The sequence below is a fragment of the Sarcophilus harrisii genome, chromosome 5 (assembly GCF_902635505.1).
Source record: "Sarcophilus harrisii chromosome 5, mSarHar1.11, whole genome shotgun sequence".
NCBI lineage: Eukaryota > Metazoa > Chordata > Mammalia > Dasyuromorphia > Dasyuridae > Sarcophilus > Sarcophilus harrisii.
In genome coordinates, this window is record NC_045430.1 from 48109631 (window position 1) to 48132784 (window position 23154).

At 32.8% G+C, this 23154-nt stretch overlaps 1 protein-coding gene across 14 annotated transcripts in view; it reads left to right on the forward strand.

The window, feature by feature from the left end:
• The window catches only part of PPFIA2 (PTPRF interacting protein alpha 2), a 678249-nt gene that overhangs the window by 605259 nt on the left and 49836 nt on the right, over nt 1–23154 (forward strand). For 10 of the 14 annotated variants that reach the window (XM_031938565.1, XM_031938559.1, XM_031938554.1 and 7 more), the window contains 4 exons: nt 186–215; nt 2823–2953; nt 4329–4483; nt 15166–15259. In XM_031938565.1, the coding sequence (XP_031794425.1) occupies nt 186–215; nt 2823–2953; nt 4329–4483; nt 15166–15259 (410 nt within the window). The remainder of the gene's footprint in view (nt 1–185; nt 216–2822; nt 2954–4328; nt 4484–15165; nt 15260–23154) is intronic. The other 4 variants (XM_031938557.1, XM_031938564.1, XM_031938562.1 and 1 more) reach the window with 1 other exon arrangement.

Below are 23154 nucleotides of genomic sequence, written 5' to 3' on the forward strand. Positions count from 1 at the left end.
TAAAAAAATTAAATAACCCACCTTCAATTATCCTTGGACAATTTTTCAAGTATCTATTTGTGAATCTGAAAAACAATTAAGGATAAATTAATGTTTTACATTTCATTTAGCACTTTCAAATCATGTTGCTCATTGACTAAGTTTTTTTTTTTCTTTTTTGTAATTTTTCTTGCTATCAATGAAAGCCAAGTGACCTAAGGAAACACCGGAGAAAGGTATTGTAGATATTTTTAATAAATGTTACTGTATAAGTACTTTAAGGGCATATTATATTTTTTTCATTGGACTAGTTAAAATCACATTTCCATCAAAGGGAAGGGAGAAACACTAAATTATAGTACACCTCCCTAAATTGTTTAAATATGAGTCTTTGACCTCTCAAGACTTCTGCAGATTTCTTTTAATCTAAATTTATGATCCTGAGGTTCTACACATTATCCATATCAGAAAAATCTAGCTTTATAATTTCTAAATATAAGGAAGGCTAATAAATCACTAACTATCCTGAGAAGAAATTAACATAAAGTCTAATCCAAATAACAAAAGTAAGCCATCCAGAAAAATATATGGATAAAATCCAAAAAAGACTTGAGAATTAATCTTCAAAAGGAATGATATTTCATAGTGATAATAGTTAACCCAAGTGTCACTTTTTCAGTTCTAATGAAATTCAAAAAAATATGAGAGATTGATTTAACCATTCACACTAGAAATACAAAATGGATCTATATATTTGATGCAGCTTAAGAGGCAGCCAGTTGAGTTATTCAATCATTATACATCTATTGTATTTCAAGGCTTTACTTTCAGTCCTTATGTCTACACTAAAAAGAAGAGAATTTTAAAAGTATCACCCACACACAATTAAATTCATATATGCTGCTTAGGATCACAGAACCTCCTAAAAATCTTATTAATAATTTCACATAATTCAGTAATAATAGAGTGCAATTTTTATATTTATCCTTTTCCAAAAGATAACTCACAGAATATAAAAATAAAAGTATAAAAATAGTGTGTTTTCCAAGGCCTCCAATACAACTAGACATCAAAATATTTATATTCCGTTTTCAAATATTAAATATTGTATTTTTCTTATAACATTTAACTAAACTCTTAATATATTTGTTAATTCTATGTTAAGGAGAAATGATCATTTCTTTGTCTTTAATGTCTTTGTCTATAGTGTAAGAAAAAATATGCATACAGAAATCCTGTAGAACTTGATTTCTCTATGATTGATGCAAGACTATTGGTGAATTCTTTTTAATTATAGGTCTCTCTTCTATTATGCAGAATAACATAATCTTTCTAAACAACTCATTTAATTGACTTAGTCCTAACAAATCTTTGTGTCCATACCCTTGTAAAATTTATTAATCTCCTGTAACAACAAATAATCCATCCCACCATTTCCAGGATTGATCTGCCAAATCTTATTGCTTGTGCTAAAAACAGAATTTTTTCCCAATTCTTTAATGGTTCTTATTAAGTCTTATTAACTATGTTAAATTGGCTGATTTTAAAATATTTAGCTCTTTGAAGTTCTTACCCTTCTCTTTTCCCCCACTTCTTACCTTCTTCAAACTTTATTTCCTACTTTATAAAAGATGATGGAAGTAATCCACTATGACAATTTTCTAGGTACCCATTGTATTGTTTCTCTGGTCCTTAGTTCCATGGACTGGGACAAGTCTTTTCACAGTACCAATTAAAATATTTTGGTCTAAGTTTCCATTGTAGAGTAGACCAAAACCTCAGCATCAGAGACACAGAACTGTGAAAGTTGATGTGTAGAAAATTATATCCAACACAGAAGGAGTAAATATTAGAATAATCTGAGTAGATATGGTCCAGAGATCAAGTTTAAAAAATGTGACATTAACATCACAATAAGAGTATTTTAGTTTTATACGGTTTGCCCAGTTTTCTATACCATTTTCCTGAAAAAAGTGTGCATGTCCTTTTCCCTCAATCATGTGAGACCTCTCCCTTCCCATCCCATGAACTTCCTTGAAATTGACTGCAGACAGATAGGACTCATTGTCCACATTGTTCTCTATGACCTCTGTTAGAGGCAGCAGATTCCTTGTTCAATAGCACCAAATACATTGGTTTCTTAACTACTTGTGTGAACTTTTAAGGAATGAGAGAGAAGGTTCTTAATAATTGTTAGTTGACAGCAAATTTGAATTTTCACTTATTTATATAAATAATGTCAATATGGTTATGACATATTTTTATACATACAGATAGATGCATTGTTTATATACATATGGATATGTAATATATATACATACACATGTATATCTGTTTATCTATCATAATAGTTAATATAATTTGTATAGTGCTATTGCATGAATTTTAGAAATTATAGTTTTTTTTATGTTAATTTGTAGTGAAGTTTTTAGAGAATAAAAACCAAAGCCGTATTTGATTCTGAATGTCCTTCTGCCTGAAACATAAGCAGAACCTAATAAATGTTTATTGTTTGGTTGATGCTCAAGATCTCATACTTGTTCCTTAAATAAATGTGTTTTATATCTTCCTCACTTCAAAAGCAGGAACATTTGCCTTGTGCACCTTTGTATCTCCCACCATGCCTGAGACATGCTTTGCATACTGCCCCCACTTAGTTATTTATTGAGCAGAATTGGTAGAATGGGGATGAAATGGAGTGGAACAAAATAAAATTGAAGCTGTATAGATTCAGTTCTTGTAGATTCATTATAGATTTGAGAGTAGATCTGGGCATATTTTGCTACTGTTTAAATGTGTTCTTTTCTATGAAAAGGTACCTCATCTTGCAATTTAAATCTTAGATTGCAGTGGTTGAAGAAGATGGTCGGGAAGATAAAGCAACAATAAAATGTGAAACATCTCCTCCCCCTACACCAAGAGCTATCAGAATGACTCATACCCTTCCTTCATCTTATCACAATGAAGCCCGAAGGTAAGAATGTTTTTGTCTACAAACCTATTTTTTTTTAATCCCTATTGCATGAAAGTTAGGTATGTCAACATAAATAGGATCAGATAATAAATACTTCTTGAAGAAATGAATCTCTTTGTAATGACAGAAAGTTGGACTTCTCAAAATGAGCTGTATTTGTTGGGGGGGAATAAAAACAACTAAAACTGAACCACAATTTGGAAGACACAGATATCAGGTCTCGGTTTTCTTTTTTAATCTGAATTAGCATTTCATTAAAGTAGGAAACTCTTGTTGAACAGTTTCCTTTGTCAATTCATACCATCTGGAGCACTGAGAGGTAATCCTAAGACCAATATTGTGTCAGACGTTGAACTCGAACCTGGGCTTTCTAACTGCAAGACAATTAGGTGGTTCAGTAAAGAGAGCACTAGGCATGGAGCTGGGAAAACCTGAGTTCAGATTCAGCTGTACTTACTGGTTGTGAGTCTGTGCAAGTCACTCTTCCTCTGGCTATTTCCACTTCTGTAAAATGGAACAAACCTCACCTTACAAGTGCAAGAATACACTGAGATATTTGTAATATGTTTTATAATGTTGGGCAAACAGTAAATGTTTAATAAATGCTTGATTCCACGATAACTCCTCCCACCCATCTATGTTGTCACTCAAAACAGTCACTATTAATAAAGTACAACTAAACAGTTCTGATTGTGACATAGTTAGAAATATAATTTTAAACTGTACATTTTATATGATGAGGGGAAAGGACATGTACACTTTCTAATTTCTAATTTTAAAGGCCTGAGAGAGCCTTTAGTCATAGTCATAGAAAAATGTACTGAATATTTTTGTAGAATACAGAGTTGCAATAGTAGAGTCAACTCTTATCACTAGTTGTTAAGTCATTGTAATGGACATATAAATGGTAGAATATAAAGAAATTTTAGATTTTGTCCATACATTTTAGTTGATATCAGGATTATTACTTCATGTTGTAAAATCACAAGATTTGGATGGACTTGTGAACTCTATCTCTAGGAATCTTTTAAAATTAATGGTTAAGAATCCCTGGAACCTTTAAGTCACTTGAATCACCATCTCCAAATCACTTAGTTAAGTGATAAATAACCCAAGATTTTGCAGTTAATATATGACAGAACCAAGATTTAGGCTCCAAATCAATGTACTTTCCACTAATAGTAAAATCACAAGTATGGACCCAACAAGGTGGGAGCATAGAGAAAGGGAGAGGATTTAGGAAAGAGAGAAAAAAGAAGAATCTTCGCTTCCCTTCTGCACAATTTACAGTTAAAAAAACAAAACAAAACAAAAGAATCATGTATCATATAGATATGGCACCACAATGATATTCTCAATGTTCAATATTTTTCAGTAGTTTGGCAGTGTCCTTGGAATCAGACAGCATCGGTCTTGGCAGTGCCAATAGCAGCCAAGATTCCCTTCACAAAGCCCCCAAAAAGAAAGGAATCAAGTCTTCAATAGGACGCTTGTTTGGTAAAAAAGAGAAGGCCCGGCTTGGACAGCTCAGTAAGGAAGCATGCTTTATTATCTTTCCACTTTTATGCTCAGACATTTTAATAGGTCTGTCTATCCATACTGCAAGTTTTGTTTTCCATACATTTTGTTTGAGTACATTTAAAAGCTATAAAAACTCTACAAAGTTATGTTGATAACCACTTTGGGGCCCTGTTTTGCTCTGCTATAAAGTCTTATTTTATTTTATTTATTATTTTTCTTGTTATGTCTACTTTTTTCCCTCAATAGTATTTTATTTTCCTAAATTCATTTAAAGATAGTTTTAAACATTCATTTTTGTGAGACTTTATGTTTGAAATTTTTTCCTTCCCTCCCTAATTTTCCCCCTCCCCAAGACAGCAAGCAATCCAATATAGGCTAAAATGTGTAATCCTTTTAAATATATTTCCCTGATGTACAAGAAAAATGAGGCCAAAAGGGAAAAAAAAAACACAAAAAAGAAAAAGCAAACAAACAAAAAGGTGAAAATACTAGAGTGTTCCATAGTCTCCATATTTCTCTCTCTGAATACAAACACCATTTTCTATCCCAAGTCTACTGGAATTGTCTTAAATTGCCACATTGTTGAGACTGATATCTTATTTTAAAACAAAAGTTCTGACAGGTATCACATAAGAGAATTTTGTAGTATCTTCCATTTCAGTTGTTTCTTCTGTAACAATTTTATAAATAATTTTGCTGCATGACAAACCTTTCTTTTAAAGAAAATAAATGAAGTAACTAGAGCTGACTGTGGAAATCCTCCCAGGGAGAAGGAAGAAAGTGAATTTGTGAGACTTAAATCCCCAAAAAAGTATGTTAGCTAATTAGGTAATGGATATTTTAAAATGCCTCCTATGTACTGGATGTTGTTGCATTGGATATTAGAATGAAAGGAAAAAAGAAAAGAAAAAAAAAAAAGAAATAATTCTCCTCTCAGGGAGCTCCAGTCTATATGAGGAGGCAATTTGTATTACATATAAGTAAACAGAATTTATATAGAATTAAAATAGGAACTGATAGGGCAAATTAGGTCATTGAAGTGGAAGCGGGAGGCTCTAATAACTAGCAAATTTAGGAAGGATTCATCTAAAAATTGGTATTTGATAAGATCTGTGAAGGAAGATTCTAAGATTCTAATTGATAAGCATTTATTAAGTTCCCATTATATGCCAGGCACTCCATCAGTCTCTGGGATATCAAGACAAAGAATGAAATCATTCTTACTCTCAAGAAATCTGTATTCTAGGAGACAATTACATGAACAGGTATATACAGTAGAAATATAAAGAGAATAAATGCTGGGTAGTTAGGGAGGGCTGGAAGCTGGGACCAGGCCTAGAAGAGAGAGATCAAAAGGAGAGGAAGGAGAGGAATCAAAAGGTTCCATGGAAAAAAATCTTGCTTAACTTATGTTTGGAAGGAAGAGAAAAAGTCTATGAATCAAAGATAAAGAGAAAATCCATATTCCAGGCAAAAGGAGAGGTCATTGTAATGTCAAGGAGATGGGTAGAGTTCTATGTGCAAGAAGAAAGAAGTGATCATGCAGAATATATTGTAGAATGCTGGTAAGGGAATAATATTAATTGAGATCGGAATAATAAGTTGGAATCAAATAATGAAAGGCTTTAAAACTTAAAAACTTATATTATTTTGGAAGGAATAAGGAACCCCTGGGATTTATTATGTAATGGGCTTTCCTTAAGGAAAAATATTTTGGTGGTTATGTGGAATATGAAGTAGAGTAGTAAATACTTGAAGCAGAAAGATCAATTAGGAAGTTGTTGCAATAATCAAGGCAAGAGTTCTAAAGATTGAACTAAAATCATTGCTGTCAGAGTAGAAAGAAGGGATTAGATACAAAAAAAAAAAAGTTGTAAAAGTAGAAATGGGCAAGATTTGAAAACTAATTACAGATGAAGGATGATAGGAAAGTGAAGATTAAAGAATATTGCCACAGTTTTGATCATGAGATTAACAGAAACAGAGAAGTTTGAAAAAGAGAAGAGTTTGATCTGCTTTGGATCTGTAGATTGAGCAGTGTGTTTGGAACAGCCAACTGGAATATCCAGGAGGCAGCTGGAGACACTGTCCTGGGAACTTAAAAGAAACACTGGGTATGAGTCTTCTGCAGAGATAATTTCACATTAAGCCCATGAATTCACTGAAAGAAAAAAAGAAGTCTATATGAGAGAGCCTTAGAAAACACAAATAATTAAGGGACATGTTATGGAGGATGAACTATCAAAGAGATGGCAGTCTTCAGGCAGTTAGGAGGAACATCAGGAGAGAAATATCATAAAAACTCAGTGACGAGAGAGTATCCAAAAGGAGTAGGGAGGTCAAGAAGGAAGAAAGCTGAGAAAAGATGATCAGCTTTGGAATTAGGGAATCATCAATAATTTTCAAGGGTATAATTTCAGTTGAAAAATGAATCAAGTGGGAAGTCAAATTGCATGGAATTGAGCAGTGATTGAAAAGGGAAGAAACAGAGACAATGAGTATAGAGAGCTTTTTACCAAGAGTTTGAACAAGAAAGGAAGGAGAGAAGGCAGCCAGATGGAATGAAGCACCATTCCTGGAGTCAGGAGGAGTTCCAATTCAACCACTGAAACTTAATAGCTAGGAATGCTAGGCAAGTCACTTAACCCTGAAAGCCTCCAAAAATAAAAATAAAAAAGGAAGGAAGAAAGAAAAAGAAAGAGAGGAGAGAGGGAGGTTCAGGGTATATAAAGTCTAGCAAAAGTTTTTTTTTGTTTTTGTTTTTGTTTTTTTTTAAGAAAGGAAAATGTTTGGAAATTTTGAGGGCAGTAGAGGAGAAATAAGTCAATAGGTTGGGAGGAGGACGGAAATATGGGAAAAAGGATTTCAGATAGAGCTGAAAATGTATTTCTATGCTTTAGAGAAATTCTGTGCAAAACCACAGAGAAGAGAATAAAATATTTTCTGTGAAGAACGTCAAGAAAGCTATGTTGGCTGAAATAAAGAGTACAAGAAGGAAAATAATATATAATTTGTATAAAAGAGTAGGTTTGAACAAAGTAATGAGGGACTTAAAAGAACAAACTGGAGTTTGTCTGAAAAGTAGACTTTTTTTTTAATCTGGTAATGACCACAGTTTCCAAACTTTTTGTAGGGTAAGTGAAAGCAGATAGGAATCATTGACCAGCCTTAAATGTGAGACAGCTGAAAATGACTCTAGACATAGAGATATGAGGAATAGTCTCTTACACAATGATTCTCTGGCAGGATCTTTAATTACTGGGTTCTCCATCCTAAAAATTTCCTTAGCTTTGACATTTCTCTAAAGACTTAGTTATAGCATGTATCCTTTTTTCTCAATTCCAATATTGATAATGCAGTTTTTGTTTTGTTTTGTTTTGTTTTTCCAATTTTGTTTTTGTTATCTGTATGATTTCATTGAGCTCAGTTTGGGTGAATGATTAAAGTTGCTTTGACCACTAGGATACAGTTTCACTCACAACTTACAACACTATAGAAAAAATGGAGTGATTGTCTCAGTTATACAGATTCTTCAGTGCCTGTTTTTGTTCCCCAATGCAAGAAAAGCCAGATTTATTCAAAAGCAGCCAAGATCCCCAGATGTTAGATTCCTGACTTGCTATTGTGACATTTTCTGAGTGATATCTTTGTTTACCAAGTTTGACCTGTAATTTTTTGTTGTTGTTGTTGTTGTTTTGTTTTGCTGAGATAATTGGAGTTAAGTGACTTGCCCAGAGTTACACAGCTAGGAAGTGTTAAGTGTCTGAGATCAGATATGAACTCAGGTCCTCTTGAGTTCAAGGCTGGTGCTCTTTCCACTGTGCTATCTAGCTGTCCCCTTGATTGTAGTTTAAATTTTTTTTTTAAATAAAAAATCTTTCCAGGCTTTCCCAGTGTGAACTCATAGCCTTTAGAACCTGATAGGGCACTACTCTGCTACCAGCTAAGTGATTAAATACAATTCAGCTGGAGTATTAAATTCCAGCTGGAGTTGTGTGTCCCTGGAAGTAACCCCTCAGTCTAGGGAGAAGGGAGAAAATGTTGCATAATTGAGTAAAGAAATGAGTTTGGTTGTTCAGTACATAAAGCAATATACCAATTTTCATTTATTTTTTTCCTTTTCTCTTTTCATTTTCTTTTCTTTGTCAGTTAGTTGTGAGTTTTATATTATCAGCTTGTTCTTAATTTTTGATATAGCAGTACATCCAAATAATTAATAGGCCATTATTGAACATATTTTCCTGCTTCCTAACATTTTAATAATGTGGTCAGTGATTTTTTTTTTCATCCACTATTTTTATTGATGGCAATACCCAAGCCCAAAATTTCAATTCATGTTTTTCTCACTTTTCTTACATCTCCTCTTCCTGCCTTTTTTGGTTCTTAATCTATTTAGATTATTACATTGGATTTTTGTCGTTTTTTTGGAAATAAACTTCTTTAAAAAATCAAGTAAATAGAGCATTTATTAAGTGTTTGTTAGTATGCCAAGCATTGCATTAATAAATACAACTGAGCAATTCACTCCCCGGTCCTCAAGGAATTTATATTCTAATGTCAAAGGCAACACATGAAAGGAAGTTAGGCAGGAGAGGGGCCAGCTTATTTCCTCAGTAGATAGAGTGCTAGGCCTGGAGTCCTGAAGACCTGAGTATAAATTCAGCCTCAGACACTTAATACCTATGTGATTCTGAGCAAACTCCTTAACCTCTGTTTGCCTAAATCCACTGGAAAAGAAAATGGCCCACTATTTACTAAGAAAACCCAAAATGTGGTCCTGAAGAATTAGACATGACCGAAAGACTAAACAAGTCAAAGAAGACTTGGAATCAGTGCAAAGGAAAGTTCTCTTAATATTTTAAGTTTTATTGTTTTTAAAGTCATATTAGATTTATTCTTAAATAGAGGGTTAAAGTAAAAGCAATGAGTGGAAATTGCTAAAACACATTTTTGTTCCAAGTATAACCACAGTCTGATTCATATACTGAGAACATATATTCCAAAACAGAAAAACTCTGAGAACATATTGCTACACAAGAAGTGGAATGAGCTGCCCAAGGAACCGCTGGATGCCAGTTCCCTTAGAGTCTTTAAGCAAAGGCTAGAGAGCTACTTGTTGGGATGTTGTAGTACAAGTTTCTATTTGGATATAGGTTGAACTAATTGACTTCGGTGACCCAACCCTTCCACTCCTGAGATTCCACATCAATGGGTCAACCAGTTTGGCTTGAATGGAGAGCAAATAAAAGAGATGAGAACAAGATAATGTTGGAAATAGTATTAGAAATGCAGGATGAGGTCATCATAGAGACCTTTGACTGAGAAGTCTTAGTATGGACAAAGAAACAGTTTCATCTTAAGGATTTTGGGAAGTCTATAGTGGGTTCTGAAAAGCAAAATGACAAGGTAAAATAACATATTTTGAGGATGATCTGGTAAGTATTTAATATAAATTACAAGTGAGAGAGAAACTAGGTTTTATTGCATTTTCATTTCAGTAGTTTTTTAAAAAATTAACTTGTTCTCTTATTCCATATTAATATTTCATATTTTGATGATGCGGATAAAAATGAAAATACCATGTTAAAATGCTTCAATATTGCAGAATGTTTTAAATAAATTGTCTTGTTTCTTATAACAGCTTTGTGAAGGAGGTATTGGAAATGTTTTATACCCATTTTATAGAGAAGAAAATTATGATTTAGAGAGGCTAAGTGATTTATTCAGCATTACACAACCTGGATCTAGTAGAAACAGAACTGATATGCATGTCCTATATATTCAGAATATTTCCAAACATCTCATTTTTCTATTACATGAGTTTCGTATATGGAAACTAAATATCCTATAATTGTTTTAAGATATCGTTTTTAGCATTTCTGCTCTGCAGTACTTTCTATATTTATGTCTGTTCTCTTTCTCATCTAAAACATTGTGTTCTTGAAAAAGAACTCACTTAAATAATAATGTAGACTTTTCCTTATTTTACTATGAAGGAAAGATTTATTTGACCACCTGGTAATTCAAATGTTTCAGATTCTATTAAAATAGCTCTCCATCTGGGCTGATTGAGAATTTTATAACTTTTGACTGAATTTGTTAATTCCTATTTACATTCCAAAAAACCCTATTTTATCACTAACAGATTATGCATGATAATTTATTAATACATAGTAACTCAAATGTATGAAAAAGGAATAAAATTAAAGTCTTCACTCACTCTTCTATGAAAAATTTACATCTAAACAAAAACCTTAAGGAACACTTTAGCCTAACAATTTAGCCTAACTTTCCAAAAATAATAAAATTTAATGCCTTACTTAAGTAAGTAGTAAGATAAGTCACCTTAAGTTAATTATGGACACACTTTTTACCAATTAGAGGAGATCAAAGAAATTAAAATTTTCCATGCTAGGAAAAAAAGGTTGGAAATGTTCATGGAACATATACATAACTGGATAAGATACATTTGTTATCCCCCAAATCCACTTCAACATATCAGAGAAATATGTTGACATTTAAAAAAGAAATTCCTTAGTTACTCAGTATTTCTTGCTACTAAGGGCAAAAATACTAAACAATGAGAGATTTAAACTAGAGATTGTAATGCTCTTAATGAGATTTAAAAAAACAAAACAAAACATAAACAACCAGAGTAGGTGCAGACAGATGATGCATTAGATAGAACAATTTCTCAGGACTTAGGAAGACCAGAGTTCAAATTTGATCTCAGACATTTAACATTTTCTAGCTGTTTGACCCTGGACAAGTCATGTAACCCCAATTCCATTGCCAAAAACCAATAGCAACAATCAGGGCAACCAAATTACTCTGTAATAGTTTAATAAAAAGGTCTGTATATTATGCAAAGCAATTTGATTTTGGTTTTCTACTCTCTTCCCCACCCCATTCCATCAACTTCTTTGGCTAGCTATTAATATCATGGGCAAAATATCTTTTGTTTGGAATTTAATTCTTTACAAGCTGGGTCTTTTCTGCCTTTCCACTCTTTCTTCCATGCCAGTGTATCAAATTATTTACTGTGTCACATATTTCTCTATCTTTCATCTTAATAACGATGTAGCCCATGGTTTTTGATTATTGTTCTTCATTCATGTTTGATTCTTCATGACCCCATTTGGAGTTTTCTTGACAAAGATACTAGAGTGGTTTGCCAGTTCCTTTTCTGGCTCATTTTATAGATGAGGAAACTGAGGCAAATGAAGTTAATTGACTTACCCCAGGTCACACAGCTGGTGTCTGAGGCCAGATTTAAAGTCAGAATGATGAGTCTTCCAAATTCTAAACCCACTATTCAATCCACTGCTTTACCTAGCTGCCCAATCTGGGCCAGCTGCTTAATAAATGTTTGTGGATTGATTATTGGCTTGCTTGCTTAATAGCTTTGTATTCTCTGACAAGCACATGGACAATGCATTTCTTTCTCAATCTCCATCTCTTAAATTCCCTGATTTTTCAACATTTACTTCAGCTTCTACCTTCTCCTATTCCCTGCAATTCCTGGTCTCCTCCCACTCCCCAACTAACTACTTTGTGGTTGTAATGTCCGGGCTAGCTTTCTGGAGGTTGTCCGGATGAGTCTTTGTCTCATCAGGATAGTCACCATGAAGATGGTCAGGAATAGAACTTTAGGTCTTTATTGTCTCCTTCAGAGTCTGTTCACTCTGACTGACTCACTCTGTCCCCAGTTATCTCAGCCCTTAAATATCCTATTACAATTACATCATTACAACATACTGAGTGTGTAAGTATCCTTGTTTCAAGTATACTTCTCCAGAATTCCGGCCCTTTACATGTAGTGTTTATGTTGTATGAATATTTATAATAGCTAATTTATCCATGACACATTAAGGTTTGTAACTTTATATATATCATCTCATTTGATATTTATCTATGAATACTTTGTTTCCAAATTAGAATGTTATAACCTTGAAAGCAGACTTATTCTCTTTTGTCTTTGCTTAGTGCCTGATACTTAAAAAGTATTAATAAATACCTGTTAATTGATTGAATAAAAAAAAAACACCCACAATTAGGTTGTAAGTTTGGTTAGATGATTCCTATATTCTTGATGTAGGAGGCAAGTGGCTGGTTTTAGTGGGACTCAATTATTATAATGTGAAATTCTGGACTTTTTTCGTTGAGAGATTTAGCATTAGCTAAACCTCTCTATCTAATTTTGACAGTATTCACAGTTTGAACTTGAACTTTACAACTAAATAAATGGCTTAATGAAATTATCTAATGATGATGACCCTTTTTTTCATTAAATTTTTTTCTCAGTCTAACCAATAGTGAAAAGAAAGAATGTAGAAGAAAATGCTCATTTTTATAGTTCAGTAGATAATTTATGAGTTAATTATCCACTTAAGGGCCCTGAAAGAAATAATTGCATTGTAAATTGCAATAGTTTTACTGTTAGTGCCCAGCATATTTTTTATTTTTCCTCCTTTCTGCCCTGAGGTTATGTATACTCTATGAACCAATAACAGTAACATTAAACCCAGTGTTTTAGAATCTGCTGGGGAATGACACTGTACCCACTAGGGGTTTTTGATGAAAGTTTTTGGAATTTTTGAAGTACTTGTATAAGATGAAAATAATTAAACTGAGTAAAAGAATGATTATTTTTTAGTAAGGAAAAATACTTGACTTGTGTTTCCTCCCAGTACTTTAATATAGTTATAAGTTAATACATCAAATTTTATACTCCTTGGAATATTTGTATACTTATGTAGCATTACAAATATGCAAGCTTTAAAAAATGGAGGAAGGTAAGAGAAAAGATAATGGCATATGAGTAACACAGTGGATAAAGTGCTGGATATGGAGTCAGGAAGAATCATCTTTTTGAGTTTGACTCTGACAACCGCAAACATTTACTGGCTATTTGACCCAGGGCAAGTCACTTAACTGTGCCTCAATACCTCATTTGTAAAATAAGTAGGAGAAGCAAATGGCAAATCATTCCACTTTTCATTGCTAAGAAATGCTAAGAAAACCCCAAATGGTGTCATGAAGAGTTGGATATAACTGAAATTACTGAATAAAAAGGGGAAGAGATTGAGAGAAGTTAAGAAAGAAAGGGGGCGGGGGGGGGGGGGGGGGGGGGGGGGGGGGGGAGGAAGGAGGAAGAGAGAGAAAATCATTGACCGGTTACTTAGTTTTTTATATACCCTTTCCCTTAATCCCAACTTAATCTCCTTATGAAACACTTATCTAGTGCTAACCTGCCAAAAACATGTACCTACTTATAATTCAATACAATTTCACAAAAATAGTATGTTAGATATTTGAGATACAAATATGCAACTTATAGTTTAATTGAGATAAGGGTGGTCAGTGAGACTGAGACATACAAAAATAGCTGTTAAAATATGATCAAGGAGTAACTAAATACCATGTGAAGAGATAGCAGTAATACTGTAGGCCAGGGAAAATATCATGGAGAAATGGCACCTGATCTAGACCTTGGAAATATAAAATTGTCATCAGCAGGACATATAAGTAGAGTCCATTCCAGTATTGGAAAAAACAATAACCCTATAAGATGATACAAATACCATTGTGCCTATTTTGCAGAATAAAATATGAAGCCTTAGAAAAATCAGGTGATTTAGACTTTGTGACAAAAGTAATAAATATTAGAAACAAAACTTGAACTTACCCTTTCTGGACTTTATCTGCTGTTATATATAGCTTTTTTGGGGTATTCAGAGAAAAGATCAGTAGACCTGAGGAAAAAACACACACACACACACACACACACACACACACGGTGAAAGAGAAAGAAAAAAAAGGAGAAAAAAAGAGAAAGAAAAAAAGTATTCAAAGATATCAGAAAAAAAACCAGAGGGAAGCATTATTTAGAAAGCCAAGATGGGGTAAAATGGAATGCTGGGGGTGGGGAGAGATGAACAATAGAATGAAATGTTAGTTCTGAAGACTATCCATTAGAACTTGTCTTTTGAATAGATGTAAGGAATGAAGGACAGAGAAATTCAGAGATTTAAAGAAATGAGGAATAAGAGAAAAAAGCATTAGATTTTATAATTAGAAGTTTATTGATTCCAAAGCCATCTCAGTAGACTTTGTTTTGTTTGTTTGTTTGCTGAGGCAATTGGGGTTAAGTGACACAGCTAGGAAGTGTTAAGTGTCTGAGGTCAGATTTGAACTCCGGTCCTCCTGATTTGTCTATCCACTGCACCACTTAACTGCTCCCCAATAGACTTTGCATAGAAAATGCCACCAGCATCCAGAAACAGAACTAAGGAGAATGAATGTAAATCAAAAATGCTAGGTCCACTTCTTTTTTCTTTTTTTAATCTCTCCCATGATTTTTCCTTTTTACTCTGATTTTTTCTCTCCCAACATGATTCATAAAGTAATGTATATTAAAAATAAATAAATTTACTAGGAAATAAAAAGTTTACTTGATGACTATGTAGAGAGCATATTGAATAGAGATAACTGCCATATTTCTAGACACTAAAGACAGCAACAGGATGATAATGAACTAAAGGCTCTGATTGATGACTAGTTTAGTAGTTTAGTAGCAAATAATTATAATAATACAAAAAGAAAAGTTTAGGGGCTTGCTCATTTTGAAGTACATAATAGGTTCAACATGCTTGTATTAATATGGTCTAACTTAAAATGTTTCTCTATAGGAGGCTTTATGGAGACAGAAGCTGCAGCACAGGAGTCTCTAGGGTTAGGGAAACTTGGGACTCAAGCTGAGAAGGACCGCCGACTAAAGAAAAAGTAGGTTTACTATTTTCTTCTCCTTTAGCTAATATTGATATAAAATCTTAGTACTTTTATTTATTTGGAGAGTCAAAAACAGTCAGTTTGAAAGCTAGAAAGACAAAATAATGGTTTGATGTTTCCTTCTTGTTATTGTTGTTTATTGTAGATTCTCAGTTTGTTTACTTGATGTATTGGACACAGATTTGAAATGCTTTGCCTAAAATATGCAGTTGTAGTAATTTCTTCAGAAGAGGATTAAGGGATAGAGACAGGACTTGTAATTATATCAATATACAGGAACTCCCAGATAGGATCCCTTCTACTGATAAGAGTTCATTTTTGCACCCACATATACAAGAAACTTTTATTGCATCTTAAAAAAAAAAAAAGGCAGGAGTATTTTTGTTATCTAGTGAATGTTTAATTATTATTAATTATTACAGAATCCCAACAGACCAGTGACTTCTTGTTTCACATCTGTCAGGAAACTGACAGTATATCTTTTCATTCATATAAAATGGGCAATGGTTAAATGTCTTGTGAAAGTGATATATTGTGAATCACAGCAGCTGCTGGAAAATAAAGTTGTCTCATAAAGAAAAAACACACATATAGGATGCTTCCAATGTCATCCCAGACATCTGTGAGGGGGAAAAGAAGGTGGTTAGAAGATACTTTGAAAGAAAAGATGTTTCCCTTTTTTCATAATTTGCTCTTTTGCTCATCCCCATTTCCCCCTGAGATTCATTCTCATTTTTTGTATCCACAACATTTATTTCCATCCTTCAGTTTGAAGATTTGAAAAATAATTCTGTTCCATATTCATTTTTCCTTGTCTTGGGAGAGATACTCTTTGAGCCATTCTTATCATAACCATTGAACCATTCTTATCATGAAAGGCTGAGAGTTCAAGAATGAATTATTTCCAATGCATTTTTGCCAAAGAACTTCAAAGACATAAGAATGAAACTCTAGAATTTTTATTAATATGTCTACACCAAGGGAGACCTCAATAAGATGACCCCTTGAATGTCTTGAAAATTTAACTTTTTTTTTTTTATCTTTGGTATATTTAAAATGGGCTATTCTCATGTAAATATAATCAATGAAAGCAGCCATGACTAGAAATATTAGTTTTTTTTCTTTTTTGTGGTTATTTCTATTATCAAAATAAGTATATTTCAAAAAGTTATTATATATTATAATTTGTCACAAAAGCTATGCACTATATCATTTTATGCACTATATAATTTGTTACTTTGTTCCTAAATACCTCAAATAAAATTATTAACCTAGTCTCATACATAATCATTGGCTAACTTAAGAGCAGATTGTGGTATTCTCTAAATCCTCCCCAGTCATCCTCACAGGTACTTAGAGGTACTGCATAATAAAATTTGTCTTCAAACATAAGTGTCACAAAATGATATATGTCACTAATGGAGCCTTTTACAAGTAATCAGAAAATAAAATTTGCCCTTGATTTTCTGTTGAAGTATAAATTAAATCAACAAATATAAACATGACAGTAAAATCTAGATAATATTAATAAATGTAAGAAAACAGTAAGATGTGCAGTATACTGTTCTACTGGCCTTCAGTTTTTAGTAGAAAATGTTTTTTAGATAGTTCTCTTTCAAACTCATAGTGAAATAGAAATAACTCAAAACGTGTGTGCGTGTGTGTGTGTGTGTGTGTGTGTCTACACTATGGTAACTAATAAGCTTTTTTTTTTGTTTGTTTTTGGCTGCTCATAGACCTAGCTAAGTCAAATTGTATTCTGCTCCTACATTTTTTTTTATCCAGCTAAGAATTAAAAAATAATAAATCCAATAAAATTTTATTTATAAAAGGTTAAAAAAAATGTTTTACCTTGAAGCTATAGAAAAACAATCAGAGCTAGATTTGACCTACTGGCCAAAATTCTCTGATCATTCATGTCACCATAATATCTAATCTTTTTAGTCTTTCTTCTTTCAATCCTTCACCCATACATTTTCTTCCTTTCATAATTTTGACGTTGTAGTTGATCACTTCATCCAACTATAAACTGTCATTTAACTTTCAATACATTCCCCTTTATTCTGTTGTTATTCTTATTTTGGCAAACACTGGCATTTCAGATCCTACTTCATAATCTTAAATACTGCTCAAATTGTTCATTAACAATTAGGTCCATGAGAAAAAATCTTGTCATTTGATATCAGCTGAGTCTTCACTGTTGCTTGGTAACTCTGATTCTTGTCTGATTGACCACATGAATTCCCCACATCTATCCCAGATTTATTTTCTCCCGCCCATCTCCTTTTACCTTATTGAGAAAAGTAATGAAAAATCATCTCCTATGATATCCCTCTTTCTCTCTATTCCTTGTTTCAAACTACAGTATATCATCCCTTATTCTCTCTTTCTTTACTCAGTTCAATCCAATTATATTCAGTAGATATTTTTGCGTTTGCCTTATAAACCATTCATTCAGAAAGTATTCATAGACAAGTCATTGGCTTACATCCTACAAATAAATAAAGAAAAAAGGTCAAGAAACTTAATCTTCTCCAAATGCATAGATAAAATGATAATATTAATAATAAGAACAATTGCTCAATTCATATAGCACTTAAAGATTTGCAGAGAATTTTATATTCATTATCCTATTTCTGTCAGGGTAAAATAACATGGAAAAAATTTAAAAGAGATATAATTAGTAGAGGGATGAGAAGAGTTTTATATGAGTAGTACATGATCTGAACTTTGAAGGGAGCACAGAAGTATGTGAGATGGATGTTAGAATGAAGTGTTTTCCATACATGGGAGACCACCTGGAAAACATATAGATGCAGAAGATATTATGTGATTTCTGAGGAGCAAAGACTAGATCAATTTAACTAGAATGTAGAATATTCCAGCTCTGAGGAAGAGGTGTTTTTTCTTGCCCAAATCAATTCTTTTACTTGTGTCCTTAATACCTTTATCTGAGGCATGTAGGTGGTAGTGTATAATGTGTCTGACTTGGAACAATTCTCTGATAAGATCTGAGTTCAAGGGGCAGCTAGTTGATGCAGTGGATAGAGCACCAGCCCTGAAATCAGGAGGACCTGAGTTCAAATCTGTCCTCAGACATTTAACACTTCCTAGCTGTGTGACTCTGGGCAAATCACTTGATGCCAATTGCCTCAGGAAAAAAAAAATCTGAGTTCAAATCATTCCTGAGACATTTACTAGTTGTTTGAGCTTAGACAAGTCACTTGACCTTTCTACTGACTTAGCCTCATTTTCCTTGTCTATAAAAATGAAGATAAAATTAGAATTTAGATCATTTAATTTCTCTCCTTAAAACTTTTACCCATTCCTGTCTATTCTTCACTCCAGTCTATTCTCCATACCACTATCAAAGAGATTTTCCTAAGTACAGGTTCCACTGTTACGCTGCTACTCAGTAAATTGTTTCTAAGATCAAATAAACTCTTCTATTTAGCACTTAGATTTCTTTTTTCCTCAGTATTTGATTTTTCCAAATATATGTAAAAATAGATTTCATCATTCATTTTTGTAAAGACTTTGTGTTCAAAATTTTTCTTCTTCCCACCCTTAACTCTCTTCTCCCCAAAACAGCAAAAAATCTGATATGGGTTAAATATGAGCACTTAGATTTTTTTACAACCTAGGTTCTCCTTCGCTTTCCAGTCTACTTACACATTAGTGTCTTCCATGAACAATACATTTCAGCTATACTGATCTACTTCCTGTTCTACCATATGGCATGCCATCGCCCATCTTCACACATTTCCCCTGGCTGAACTAATCTCTAAAAATGCACTTCCTCTTCATTTCTGCCCCTCAGAATCCCTAGTTTTCTTCAAGACTCAACCCAAGTGCCATTTTCTCTGTGAAGTCTTTTTATTTTGTCAGTCTCAACTCTTGATCTGTGGTCGTTTGATCCCACATCCCTTGTGGGGTCCTGGACTCTTAAATATAGGTGGATTACCTCTTCTCTTCCCCTACTCTCCTCCCCCCCCATATATTCATTCTGTTGACAAATCTTATTGAGGTTATCTACCCATCTTTCATGTTCAATTCAGTTTGTCCATTCACATAGTCTACTCTCTAGTTAGGTTTTCATCACCTTTTCCTGGGCCATTCTAAGAACATCCTAACTCTCTCCAAATCATCTCTCCTATCCTAATTTTTCCATTCTACAATCATCTTCTATAAAACTACCAAAATTCATGTCTAAAATTTTCAATAATTCTCTATCAAATCTATCATGAAGAAAATGAATTAAAAAAAAATCCAACAACTCCTGAGCCTGATACATAAAGCCCCCTAAATGTAGCTCCAACCTACCCTTACAATCTTATTTCATATTAATTTTTAAGTTCATATTCTCTATTCAAGTACTTGACATTCCCTTTATAACCTCTCTATTTTTTTTTTTAATATCTAGCATATACTGTCAGAATCTTTGTCTTCATTCCAAGTTTAGCCACTTCCTGGAGGAAGACTTCCTAGTCCCTGCTATATGTGTGTGTGTGTGTGTGTGTGTGTGTGTGTGTGTGTGTGTATGCACTCTAACTTCCACACTATCTTTCATTTACTTAGCTGTGTATTTGCTTAACCATTTAAAATAACCACAAATAATATAAAATACTTGTGAGACTGCCAGCCAAGACAAAGTAGGGACTAAGAAAACATAATTACAAAATACGTTTTACAAAAACAAAGACAAATCTAAACAACTGGAGAAATATTCATTTCTCCTAAAACAACATAATAAACTTACTTATTCAGTTAACTTACTTATTCAGTACCATATCAATCAAACTACCAATTATTTTATAAGAGCTAGGAAAAAATAATGATAAAATTCATCTAGAATAAAAGTTCAAAAATATCAAGAGTATTAATGGGAAAAAATGTGAATAAAGGCAGTTTGATCCAATAAAGGCAGATTTCAAAGAATAATTATCAAAACAATCTGGCATTGACTAAAAAATAGAGTGGTACATCAATGGAATAGATTAGGCATCCAATTTTGCTAAACCCAAAGATCTAAAATTTCAGGGCAAGAATTCATTATTTGACAAAAATTTCTGGGAAAACTGGAAAGTATTTTAGTAGAAACTAGGCACAGATCAATGTTGTATATAATATGCCAAAATAGGGGAAAATGGATGAAATTATTTAGAAATAAAAGAGTGATATGAATAAATATGGGGAGCAAAGAAAATTATCTATGAAATATTTAGATAAAAGAAAAGTTCAAGATAGAGAAGATCTCAGAAAGTAAAATAAATAATTCTGATTACATGAAATTTAAAAGGCTTTGCCCAAATTAGTCAAAATTAGAAGAAAGCAGGAATTTTTTTTGGGGGGGGACACATTTCTCTGATAAAGGCCTCATTTCTAAAATATTAAGGAAGCTAAAATCATATTTATACAATATTTCTTTAAAAGAATAAATCTTGCCTAGGATATAACATAAACTCCTTGAAGGCAAGGACTCTTGATTTTCTTTGTAGCCTGATTGACTAGCAGCACTATAGTAAGTAATTAGTTATTAAACACTGGATTAAATTCATCCCATCTGCCAAGCTAGCACCTTGATCTTGTACTAGGAATCCATTACAGTATTTTAAGTGATTTTTTTTTTTTTTAGAAATAATGGAGAGAGCACACTAAAAAAAGGTTAAACTCTATTTCAGTGGAGAAAAAATGCTTTTCAGGAAATTCTCAGAGCTGACAAGGAAGCTCCTCGGTTAGGGGTCTCTTTGTAAGTCTTCAAACTATTGTAACTTCTAATACTCACCACATGCCACCTTTTCTGGTACAGTAATAACCACTTCAAATGGCCAAGGGACTTTTAAAAATGGTTGTCAAAATGGTCCATAGGAACCCCTAGGGGGAAAAATGGTCTTTTTGATACTTTATAGTTATTTATATTGTTCTCTTCACCTTACTGCTCATCTCAGACATGTCCAAGAATCAAAACTTGGCATTCCAAATTTATTACAGCCTTCCCTTTCCTCAATGCTTATAAGATTTCATAATATGTTATATGTGTAGCATACTGATTTCTGCAGCTCTTATGATCAGTTAATTACCTGTAGTAATTATGAGTGTACTCAGAAATCACAATGCATAATCACAAATTACAAGATAACTTTAGAATTTGAAGCAACTTAGTATTATTTCTTTCCAATATAACACAGACAGTCAGCATTTAATGAACATTATAAATAACTTTCCTTTAGGGGAAAAAAACCTAAATTAAATTTTTTTGGACATTTGTGTCCACATAATTGTTGTCTTTTTTCATTACCCAGAAAGACATCTCCTCATTCATTTGTACCAGTGCAGAAATTTTGTGTTATCTTGCTTTTAAATTATCTGGACAAAAAAATCTATAATCCCCACCCAACCCTGAGCAGAAGACTGTGGGCTAGGAGTTTCACCTTAAATTAACTTCCTTGTAAGGTTAGTTGGAGCAAGATTGAGGAGAGTTAATTATGTCTCATTATCAGTAATGTACTTCAAAAGACTGAAGTTTGAAATGAGGATTTTAGAAAAGGGGCCTCTGGATCTCCCCAAATCATTAGTTAATAGTCATTTCTCTCAATAAGTGAAACTTTTCACAAGCATAAATTCTATAATTGTATGATTTAATATTTGGGGAAAAATCTTAGAAGTTCTTTAATTCATGCTTTATCTGCTTTCCTAATTTATCTAAATCTAAAATTTATCTAACTAAAAATGAGGTTTGATTATATTTTCATTCTAAATTTGGGGATCCTAAGACTTAAAGATTTTTCTTTTTTATAAAAACGTAGTTCTTCATTATTATTAACAAAGTAAGAATAATCATTCTCATAAAAAATTTCTTAAATTAATATGAGCATTTAAGAGTGACTAGCACCTAATAAGTGTTTTGAAGAAATATACATCAAAAAAAAAATTTGCATCTGTAATCTGTAAGGAAAGAACAATCAGGGGCAGCTAGGTGGTGCAGTGGATAGAGCACCAGCCCTGAAGTCAGGAAGAACTGAGTTCAAATCTGACCTCAGACACTTAACACTTCCTAGATGGACAAGTCACTTAACCCGAATTGCTCCAGCAAAAATAAAAAGAAAAGAAAAAGAAAGAAATCAATAAATCTTTGAGTTGTACTTCCCTTTACACTTTAATCCACCCAGGCTATTTGTTTCTTTTTAATAGCTTCATAACAAAAGAAGAAAAAGATTAAAACTTCTTGAGCTTTATTTGGAAACTCATCTATTATTTTTATATAGTCATTTTTAATATAGGAAAGTATTTTTTAACATATCTTCATTCTTCTGCATCTCTTGGCTCACAAAATTTCATTACAATTATTTCAGATGCTTAATCATTCAGAAGAAGAATTTTAAATGTTTAATATAAATATAAATATTTAGTAATAAATTATGCCCAAATATAAATATACAATTTAATAGCTATCCTTTAGTTTGAAAAACATAGAAGGGGAGAGAGGGAATAATAAGATTTGAAACTCAATTTTTTTTTTAAATGAATGGTAAAAAACATTTAATTAGGGGGAAAATATTATTTAAAAAACAAAAAATGGAAAAAAATTATTTAATAAAAGAACTTCATTGATCTTTTAAAGGTGGTGGAGTTAGGGAACCAAATGATGAGGTTAGTGGCAGTGCAGATTGTTATTGGATCCCCTCTTTGGTCGGCGCAGGTCCAACATGAAAGAATTCATGAACCCGAAATATTAGACTGGCAAAAAGGAAGTTTATTGTTGGTACTACAGAAGCCAGCTTTTGCTAGGAAGACTGACTTCTGAGTGACAAAGTCCTGGCAGAAAGATATAGGTCCTAACAAAGAAATCCTGGCACAGAGATAAATAGAGATGTTAATACTGAGAAGAG